This window comes from Elephantulus edwardii, unplaced genomic scaffold (assembly GCF_000299155.1).
Source record: "Elephantulus edwardii isolate Elephantulus edwardi_28Jun2011 unplaced genomic scaffold, EleEdw1.0 scaffold00137, whole genome shotgun sequence".
NCBI classification, from domain to species: Eukaryota; Metazoa; Chordata; class Mammalia; order Macroscelidea; family Macroscelididae; genus Elephantulus; species Elephantulus edwardii.
In genome coordinates, this window is record NW_006399887.1 from 3,509,514 (window position 1) to 3,520,327 (window position 10,814).

Here is a 10,814-nt window from a genome sequence, read left to right on the forward strand (position 1 = left end):
AGATGTAAATATACTATAAGATGTAAATATACTAAATATACTAAGAATAGAATAGAATATATATGATATAAACACCCTGTGAAGTGATTATTGAGTGGGAATTTGCACTGTGATATAAATCTTCACTTGAAACACAATAAAATAACTATCTAAGAATATGGTTGGAGTTTCAAGAACATGGTAACAACCCAAATGTCCAACCATAATGGAATGGATTGAGAAATTCTAATTCACAAGACAGAATACTACGCAGAATGCAGAAGCAATGATTTTGTAAATCACTACCTAACTTGGGAGGGACTGGAGAGCACTATGCTGAGTGAAATAACTCAGTCCCAAAGTATATGAGGATTGGAGGGAGGAAGGTAAAAGCAGGGGGGTGAGGATGGGTACCGGTGTGTGTATGGTTAATCAAAGTGTCTCACAATTTGATGGGTGGCAGGAGGGATGGGTAAAGGAAAGGGGAAAGATGGTGTGAAAAACAATACATGCAAACTTTTTTGAGCTTTGTAAGTAAACCAGTATAAAATTATTTTTGTAGAACGTGCATGAAGATCTGGGGAAGGGCTGGCAGGGTGAAAGCAGAGGGGTGAGTGAGAATGGGCAGTGGGGTTGGAGGGGGATAGTTAATCATAGAGTCACACAATTTGATAGGTAGAGGGAGGGGTGGGAAAAGGAAATGGGAAAGATCTGGTGTGAAAAACAATGTGTATCAACTCTGTAAGTAAACCAGTATAAAAGAAAAAATTTATTTAAAAAAATAGTTGGAAAGAGACTTGGGTGATTTGGGTTTTTGTTTTTGTTTTGTTTTTTTTACTAGTTTTATAACAATTAGATTTGTGAATAATCTTAATACAAATGGTCATTTGTGACATGACTGCTTTTCAATGTCAGACAAGTGAGAACGCAAATAAGCCTGAACAGAGATGAAGAGCTTTCAGAAAAACAGAGGTCACGATTCTGCGAGCTGCCCGGCAAGAAGCATGTGAGTATCACTGTAGGATTCACGCTCCAGGAGGAAACCTTTGCTGCTCTGTCCAGAGCCTACTTTATACCTGGCTCAGTAAATACTCAGTGAATGAATGTATTGGTAGCAAATGGAAGAAAACAAAACCCAGTTAAAATAGCTTACTCTCCTGTATTTAAAAGCAGGAGTTAACACTGGAAATGTTGTTGTAAGCTGTTAGGTGCTGTCAAGTGAAACATGACTGACTTGTAAAGAACCTATGAATGACAGATCAGAACCCTGTCCTATCCTGAGCCATCTTTATCATCTCTGACATACTAGATCCCGTTGCTGTAGTTGTTGTGTTAATCTATCTTAAAATGAGTGGGGAGAAAAATGTATTCCATGTCTTAAGAGGTTGATTGAGGCTAGCATTTGTTTTCATTGCAGTACCTGGAATAAACAGAATGTAGTGCATGTTTACAGCAGATGAAAGAGAAGGGGAATGCTTCTTCTTATAGGAAAAGAGTCTTTCAAACAGAGTTAAATTACCCTTTAAGAATTGTGTCAGGAAAATAGCCAGTGATGTTTTCAGTAGAAAAAGAAAATCAGTGATATAGATAGATCGACACGGTGACTTCAGCAATGGTCTCTAGTGTGTCAGAGACGGTGAAGATGGCATAAGATGGGGCAAGGTTCAGGTCAGCTGTTCATAGGGTGGCTGTAAGTTGTACTGGACGATATCAAACAATAAGAACAATAACAACAATAACAACCAGCTGTTCCACCAGACAAGAATGAACAACATCCTCCTGTGCCATTTACTGCCTCTGAAAACCAGCTATTCAAAGGCATGTAACAACATATATATGTGTGTTGTTTCCCTCAACAGAAAGAGCACTAATGCTAAAGCAGGTTAAGCGTCTGGCTGCTAACTGAAAGACTAGCAGTTCAGACTTACCCGTCACCATGTGGGAAAAAGACAGTCTTCTCACGCTAAGATTTATCATCTCAATATTTGCCAATTATATGTTTACTATTTTTTACTCTCCCTTCCCCTTCGCTGGTTAATAGGCACATTAAGATTTGTGAGGGGGAAAGGCAATAGCCAGTAAGGGGATGGTTAGCACAGCATCACCAAAGGAAGGGAAGACACAGAGAGGTCTAGAAAAGATTGATGAAAATTAGAATTATAGGGAAGAAGTGGGAAAAGTATGATTATACTGTAGACATTGAAATTCATGAAATTAATGTTATTGAACAAAATATGTATAGATGGCTGAATGGAAAACCAATATGCTTTGTAAAACTTCACTCAAATAAGTTTTTAAAACTGAGAATAAAAAAATATTCACTGTCTTGGAAACCCAGTGTTGGAGTGTATGTGTGTGTGTGTGTATAAAGCAAATAATTTTTTAATTCAGCAGAACACCATAATGGTTCATTTTTTTGTGTGTCAAATTGGCCAGGCTATAAATATAGGGGCTTTGGACAGAACTCATTATATCTCACCCTTTGCATGCTTTCTGTCCCCTGTCCCATCTCACATGGTGATCTGGGGATGTCTGCAAACTTGTGTCAGGCAACAGAAGGATTTATATCAGATCCTTGGGTAAGGCAAAAGAAAGTGTGCAAGAGAGGGTATAGAGAGTTGCCAAAATATGTATACTTTGCAGATAGAACACATTTTAAGGAAACTCCTTTTTTTAAGGCTGTAAATTACACAGGGGGAGATTGCCCATCTTTCTCCTGCAAAACCACTGATGAATTTGAACTGCATTTAGGGAAGTACAGCTCTGCAGACCACACCACCAGAGCACCCTAGGAGAAATACAGCCTCTGGAAAATATGGTACACATCTGTTCTTTTTTTAGTAAACAACGTAAAAATTATAATAAAAAATTCTTTGTTTTCTACAGTCCAACCGAGTCTGTCTGCAGCCATCGAAGCGAAAGCCACTGCCTCCTCTTCCCGTCTCTGAGGATGCTGATGAGATGATCCAAGTCAAGGCACTTTATGACTTTCTGCCCAGAGAACCTTGCAATTTGGCGTTAAAGAGAGCAGAAGAATACTTGATACTGGAGAAATATACTCCTCACTGGTGGAAGGCAAGAGACCGCTTGGGGTAAGACAGTGGTATTGTTGTTATTGTTATGTGCTGTCAAGTTTGAACTGACTCCTCGCTGACCCTCCAGCAGTTTTTTAGAGGCAATTAGTTAATCACAAGAAGAAGACTGCCCATCGCCTGCCTTTGAGTTGGCAGTGCAACACCTTAGCCGCTAGGCTACTGGAGCTTCCTTGGATGATAGTTTGGCCCTTATCATATTCCTATTGCATTATTCTCTAAAGACTTGTGAACATTAGGATAACTGACTGCTTATTGGCTCGTATTCTCCTGCTTTATAATTCTTTCCTCTGCATGAAATAGAATCAGTCTTCATGTGCTTCCATTAGTATGAGAAAGCATTCTAGCACAGCAGGGCAGAACATCACATATGCCTGGCTTCACATCCAGACTCCTCAACGTACTATATTGTATGTCTTTGGACAAGTCCCAACATATGCTTTCTGAGTTTTCATTGCTTTGCTTATAAAATGGAAATGATAATTCCAGATGCTTCTAAGGGGTAAGACTGGTGAAACTCCATCACACACATTTTTGGACATGTTGTCAGGAGGGACCAGTCCTTGGAAAAAGACATATAGGAAAAAGTCAAGTCAGTTGAAAGGGAAGATGACTCTCAATAATATGGGTTGACCTAGAGACTACAACAATGAACTTGAGCATGATGGAGACTATGAGAATGGTGTGAAACAGGGCGAGGATTTAACCTGTTGGTCATAGGGTTGCCATGAGTTGTAGTTGACTCAACAGCACTCAACCAATCATCTAGGTTCTTGCTCTAATTTGCATATTCTTTATTTGGAAATGTGTCTGATTGTTTCTATAAAGATTGAAGGTAGAAGAAATCTAAGGCAAAAACAGAGAAAAGATATTTTTTTAAATTTCTTTTATCTTATGTTGGTCTGCATACAAAATCCAAATATATATTGTGTTTCATTCATATACACTGTGTTTCAAACATTCCTTCATTCCCACTGGGTTTAGTACAATAATTCCCATAAGCTGTGCTTTACAAAATTAACCATCATTGTCTTTTCAGATCCTAATTGGATCTTTCCTAATTCCTTCATCCCCTTCCTCTACCCACCAAACTCTGCAACTGCATAATTTCCTCCCCTTAACCTCTTTAGTCCTCTATATCTGCTCCTTCCCTCTTTGGACATTTATACACATCTTACAAGTTATCCTTCTATTTTTACAATAATAATATTATGCAGTATTTGTTCTTATGAAACTAAGTTAGTTCACTCAGCATATTGCTCTCTAGACTTTCCAATGTAATATTGTTGTTATGTACCGTTGACTCTCTTGTGACTCATAATGACCCTATGTACAAGAGGCCTAAACACTGCTCTATCCTATGCCAACCTTGCTATCTCAGACACACTCATTCCCACCACCCCAATCACAGATTGATCCATCTCATCGAGGGTCTTCCTCTCCTGTGCTGTCCCTCAACTCTCCCAAACATGTTGTCCATCTCCAAGGACATGCAACATGCCCAAAGTATGTCAGATGAAGCTTCAGAATCCTTGACTCCAAGGAGCATTCTGACTTCACCTTCTCCAGGACAAACCTGTTTGTTCTTCTAGCAGTTCATGGTATATTCAACACTCTTCTCCAGCACCACAGCTCAAAGGCATCAATTCTCTTTCTCTCATCCCTATTCACTGTCCAACTCTCTGATGCATAGCACCTAATTGCAAAGACTATAGCCTGGATAAGGCACACCTTAGTCTCCAGCCTGATGTCGTTGCTCTTCAGTACTCTTGAGAGGTCCCTCACAGCTGACTTTCCCCATGCAATTCTTCTCCTGATTTCCTGGCTGCTGCTACCATGAGTGCTGACTGTGGAGTCAAGCAAACGAAAATTGTTAACTTTCTCAATCTCTTCACCATTCATCCTGATGCTGCTAATTGGTCCAGTGGTGAGAATCTTTGTCTTCTTGACATTGAGCCTCAATCCATATTGGAGGCTGCAGTCCTTGATCCTCTGCAGCAAGTGTTTCAGGTCCTCCTCAGTTTCAGGAAGCAGGGTTGTGTCATCTGCATAACATAGATTGCTGATAGATCTTCCACCAATCCTGACGCCACACTTCTCCTCATAGAGCCCAGCCTCCTGGATAATCTGTTCTGCCTACAGGTTGAAAAGGTATGGAGATAGGACACATCCTGGCATACACCCTTCCCAATTTTGAACCGTGCAGTGTTTCCTTGGTCTGTTCTGAAGACTTATATAATATTTTTCCTTATGGAACTTAGTTCACTTAGCAAAACACTCTGCAGTCCCTCCCAAGTTAGGCAGTGATTTTAAAAATCATTGTTCCTACATACTGTGCAGTATTCAATTGTGTGAATGTAAATAATTTCTCAATCCATTTGATTGTGATTGGACATTTGGGCTGTTTCCATATTCTTGTGATTGAGAATAACACTGCTATGATCATTGATGTACAAATCTCTGTGCTTCAGTTCTTATTTTTCTCAGAGTATATTCAAGCAGTGAAATAGCTGGGTCCTATGGAATTTCTATGTTCACCTTTTTAAAAAAATTTATTATTAATTTCAATGAAAATTTACAGAGACTTTGGATTTCCATTCATTCATTGTTGCACTTTTCTCCCCTCCAAATCCTCTCCCGCCTGTAGTACACTATCCTCTTGGAAAAGTAAAAGAAAAATTCTTTCATTGTTTTACAGTCCCTCCCCCCAGGTCCACTCCACTATGCAGCCTCCACTCTGGACTCCCATCATGACAAAAATACCTAATCATATATCCTTTTTAAACAGTTTTCTCCCTCATCTGTTTCAATGCAGTATACATTATTTATCCCATCTTTCTCAGTCTCCCCCAGCCCCAATGTCAATCCTGTTTTACAACAGTGGCACCATGCAGTATTTGTCCTTTTGTGACTGAGATACTTCACTCAGCATAATGTCCTCCAAGGTCACCCATTTTGAATAATATTGCATGAGCTCCTTGTTTTTCAATGCAACATATTATTCCATTGTGTGAATATACCACAGCTTCTCTATCCACTCATTTGTTGATGGGCACTTAAGTTGTTTCCAACTCCTTGCTATTGTGAACAAAGCTGCGATAAACATGGGTGTGCATATATCTGCTTGGGTGGCAGTTATGGTCTCTTTGGGGTATATTCCCAGTAGTGGAATTGCTGGGTCAAATGGTATCTCTATTTGCAACTTTTTGAGAAAGCGCCACACCCCCTTCCACAGTGGTTGCACCATTTTACACTTCCACCAACAAGTGAATAAGGGTCCAGTTTCCCCACAACCTCGCTAGCATTTGTTGCTTGCTGTTTTGTTAAATTTTGCTATTCTGATTGGGGTGAGATGATATCTCATAGTTGGTTCATTCAGCTTTTTGAAGAAACATTAAACTGCCTTCCAGAGTGGTTGTACCACTTTACAATCCCACTAACAGTGTATAAGAGTTCCTGTCTTTCCACATTCTCTCCAACATTTATTACTTGCTGTCCTGTTAAACTTGGCCACTGCTACTGGTGTGAGATGGTATCTCACTATGGTTTTGATTTGCGTCTCTCTTATGGCCAATGATTTTGGACATTTCTTCATGTGTCTACTGGCCATCTGAATATCTTCCTCTGTGAAAACTTTTTACATGCCTTTTGCTCATTTTGTAATTTTGTTATCAGTCTTTTTCTTGTGGAGGCCCTGTAGGATTCTGTAAACTGTTGATATGAGACACTTGTCTGAAATGGTATTGCCAATTCCCCACGCCCCCCAAGTCACTAGATTTTCTTTTTACTCTGTTGGAAAATGTATTTGATGTCCCCAGGATTTTAATTTTTAGAAGGTCCCATTCATTAATTTTATCCTTTCCAGATTGCGCATTTCTGATTGTATTTGGCAGTCTGTTTATACCATAAACTAGGCCATCTAAGCTTGATCTCCATTTGTCTCTGATAAACTTTATGGGTTGGGGCTTTACTATCAGGTTCCTGGTCCACTTTGAATTGATTTTTGTGTATGGTGTCAGATGTGGATTCTGTTTCAGCTTTTGGCAGGTAGCAGCCAGTTTTGCCAGCATCATTTGTTGAAGAGGTTGTCACTTTCCAATTTGATAGGTTTTATTTCCTTGTCGAATATCTTTGGTCAAGTTGACCAAAGATAGACGGGTCCTTTTTTGATTCCTAAATAACATTAGATCGTATTTATTTTTAATCATTGCTCCTGAGTGCTGCATAGTATTTCCACATGGAATGTACCATAATTTCTGAATCCATTTGCTTTTTGATGAACATTTAAGTTATTAATTTTTTTTTTGCTATTGTGAATAATGCTGCTATGAACGTCAGTGTATAAACCTTCATTTGCATCTCAGTTCTATTTTCCTTGTGGTATATTCCTAGAAGTGGAATAGATCATATGGAATTTCTGGAAAACATCCTATTTATTTTTATAATTTTTTTAATGGAAACTGGTTTTAGAGGCAAATCTTGCAGTCAAGTAAAAAAAGTCAAAGGTATTTCTATGGAGTGGAGTCAACTCCCAGCTGCCCCTCTAATGGAGTCTGAGAAGCTATAAATCGCTCTGGAGGAGATAGTCCTCCCCCCCCACGACCCCGGAGTCATTGGTGGGTTTGAACTGCCAGAGAGGTGTTACCTTTGGGCGAGCAGCACAACTCCCTACTGACTACCACCAGATCTGCCTAATAGTGCAGTGATCGCTCAATTAAATTTGAAAGAATGAATTAAAATTTGAAAGAAAGAAATTAAATTTGAAAGACCCAGGCTGCAAGTAGATTCCATTGTGAGTGCCAGTTGTAGTAGATTGTTAGGGTCTGACTGGAGTGCTGGAGTAAGAAGAATTCTGAGAAGTATCTCCTGTCCCTGGGAGAGAATGCTGGGATTGATTTCTGGTGTTTACTGAATGATTATATTGAGGATTAGACGTTGATAGTATTTGCTGATAATAGTAAAACATATATATTGAGACAAAAGAGAAGTATTGCACAGAATATTGAACAGTTGAACAATTGCTGTTTATCAGAAATAAATTATGAGCATATGAATTACAGACTTCTGTAATTGCATTTCTCTAATAATTGAGCATTTCTTTTTTATTTACTTTTTCCTTTTCTATTGGTTTTCATACAATAATTCATATACATTGTGTTTCATTCATGCACATTGTGTTTTATATAATCTTTCATTTACATTGTCTCATACACTCATTCACATATATTGTATTATATAGAATTAATTACTATTGATCTATGTTTATTATTCTTTAAAATAAGATTTGTATTTTATACCGGTTGACTTCAAATTGGCTTTTCTTAGTGTGTCATTAGAGAGCTTTGGTGGTGTAGTCCATTGGGAATTTCACTGTTAATTTCAAAGGTGATGTTGTTGTTGTTGTTGTGTACCATCGAGTCAGAACCAACCCATGGCTGATGCTTCAGTGGGTTTTCAGAAGAAGTTAATTGCACGGGAAGAGAACGCCCATCTTTCACCCCCAGAACAGCTAGTGGATTCAAACAGTGTGCATTCAGGATTGCAGCGCAGGTTCTTACCATGAGGCCACCAGAGCTCCTTTCAAGGGTGATATCGCTCTAGTAATTGGAATCTACCAGTTGTTACTTGGGAGAAAAATGGGTAGCCCCCTCCTGTGCCATTTACAGCCTCTGAAAACCCACTGGAGCATCAGCTATGAGTCAATTCCTACTCAATGGCAATGACTTTGAATTCTTTGTTTAACCTTATTTGTAAGTGGTAGTGGTTAAATGGTAGGTTTTTCTCATTGTTCATGCTGGGGAAGTGAGTTTGATTCCTAGTTCATGTACCTTAAGCACAACCACTATGCTCCATCAAGTGAGTGCTTGTGTGTTGCTTAACAGATTTCAACAGAGATTTAGTCTAAAAGAGACTAGGAAGAAAGCCAGGAAATCTACTTCAAAACTATTAGCCAAGGAAAACTCTAAGAAGTACAGCAGTCTAATCATTCTCATGAGTCAGTTCTGATGCAACTCAAATGCATAGATGGGGGTTTTGGTGGTCTAATGGGTAAGGAGTTGCACTGCCAAGGACGCAGTGCAAATCTACCAGTTGCTCCATAGGATAAAAATGTGTACTCTTCTCCCATGTGATTTACAGCTCCTGGAAGATTGGTTATGAGTCAGTCCTAACACAACAGCAATGAGATTTTATATATATATATATATATGTGTGTGTGTGTGTGTGTGTATGTATATATGTATATATACACGTATACATATGTATATATATACGTATATATATGTATTTGTATCTATATATGTATATAAACACACATATATATACGTATATACACACACACACACACACACACACATATATATATAAAGAGAGAATCAGTATGAGTCACAAGCGACTTGACGGCACATAACAACAGCAACAACAGCATATAGATATATATATGTATGTGTATATAGAGAGATTTATAGCTGGGTATAGATTTATAGCTAGATATAGAGATAGATAGATGATAGATTGATAGGTAGATAGAGGATAGATAGATAGATAGATAGATAGATAGATAGATAGATAGATAGAACTAGCTAGCTGGCTCTGATGACCTAGTGGCAAGAAGGTGTGCTGCAATCCTAAGGGCACTCAGTTTGAGACCACTAGCTGATCTGTGGGTGAAAGATGGGCAAACTCCTCCCATGTGATTACTTCCTCTGAAAACCCACTGGAGTGTCAGTATGAGTCAGTTCCAACTCTATGGTACACAACAACAACAACATGTATTACTATGTACAATAACATTTATTACTATGTACAACAAACAAAACCCCCGACTAAGTGAAGCTCTTAGCAGCTCAAACATCTAAGTCGAGGACTACCTACATTTTATCAGGGAGCCCTGACAGTGAAGCAGTCAAGCCCATGGGCCACTGTAGAGAAAAGGGAGCAGTGGGCTCCTGTAATGCTTACAGCTTTGGAAACCCTGGGAGGCCAATCTGCATCCTAAAGGATCTGTAAGAGTTGGTGCTGGCTGGAAGGAAATAACAATAGTCTACCTAGCTTTATGCATTTTCTGCTCCTTGCTCTTCTCTCTCAACAGTGTATCTTGACGCTCTTTTCATAATTTCACTGCTGATGGAAATCTAGGAAAAAAGAAACCCTGTCCCTCTAAATAGTATGTAAATTGGTATGGCTTCCTTTGAAAGCAATTTACCATAACTTCTGAAAGATGTGAGAGCTCTGTGGCACAATCCATAAGAAGTTTTCCTGCTGACCCAAATGCTAGATTTCTTGGGTGGTTTAAATCTACCAGAACCTCCTCCAAGGAAAAATAGACAATCTCATCCCACGTGATTTACAGCTTCAGAAACCCAGCAGAAGGTCAGCTATTAAGCAGTTTTGACTTGAAGGCACTTTGAAGTGAGTTTGAACTGAAAGATGCATCAGTGACCTAGTGATTCTACTGCTAGAGAAATACTTAACCTTGTGTATATACAACACACACACACACACACACGTCATATTTTAGAGTTTCTTTGCATTGATTTAATGACAACTGGTAAAAGGATTTCTTTACAACATTTTTTTTTGTAATGGACATGGCTAAACAAATGTTTGAGTATTCTATAGCAATTTAAAAAGTAAAAGTTATTTGTAATATGCTGTGCTTTTAATCAGTTGCTATAATATCCCAATGGTCATTTGCATACTTTGTTTCCTCTTTAAAATTTTAGAGGATAATAGGAATCAGAT

The 10,814-nt window shown here is 38.7% G+C and overlaps 1 protein-coding gene across 1 annotated transcript in view; it reads left to right on the forward strand.

The window, feature by feature from the left end:
- TXK (TXK tyrosine kinase) overlaps positions 1-10,814 on the forward strand; it is a 93,087-nt gene that overhangs the window by 3,494 nt on the left and 78,779 nt on the right. The window contains exons 2-3 of the mRNA XM_006894178.1: positions 895-985; positions 2,866-3,071. Coding sequence (XP_006894240.1) covers positions 895-985; positions 2,866-3,071 — 297 coding nt within the window. The remainder of the gene's footprint in view (positions 1-894; positions 986-2,865; positions 3,072-10,814) is intronic.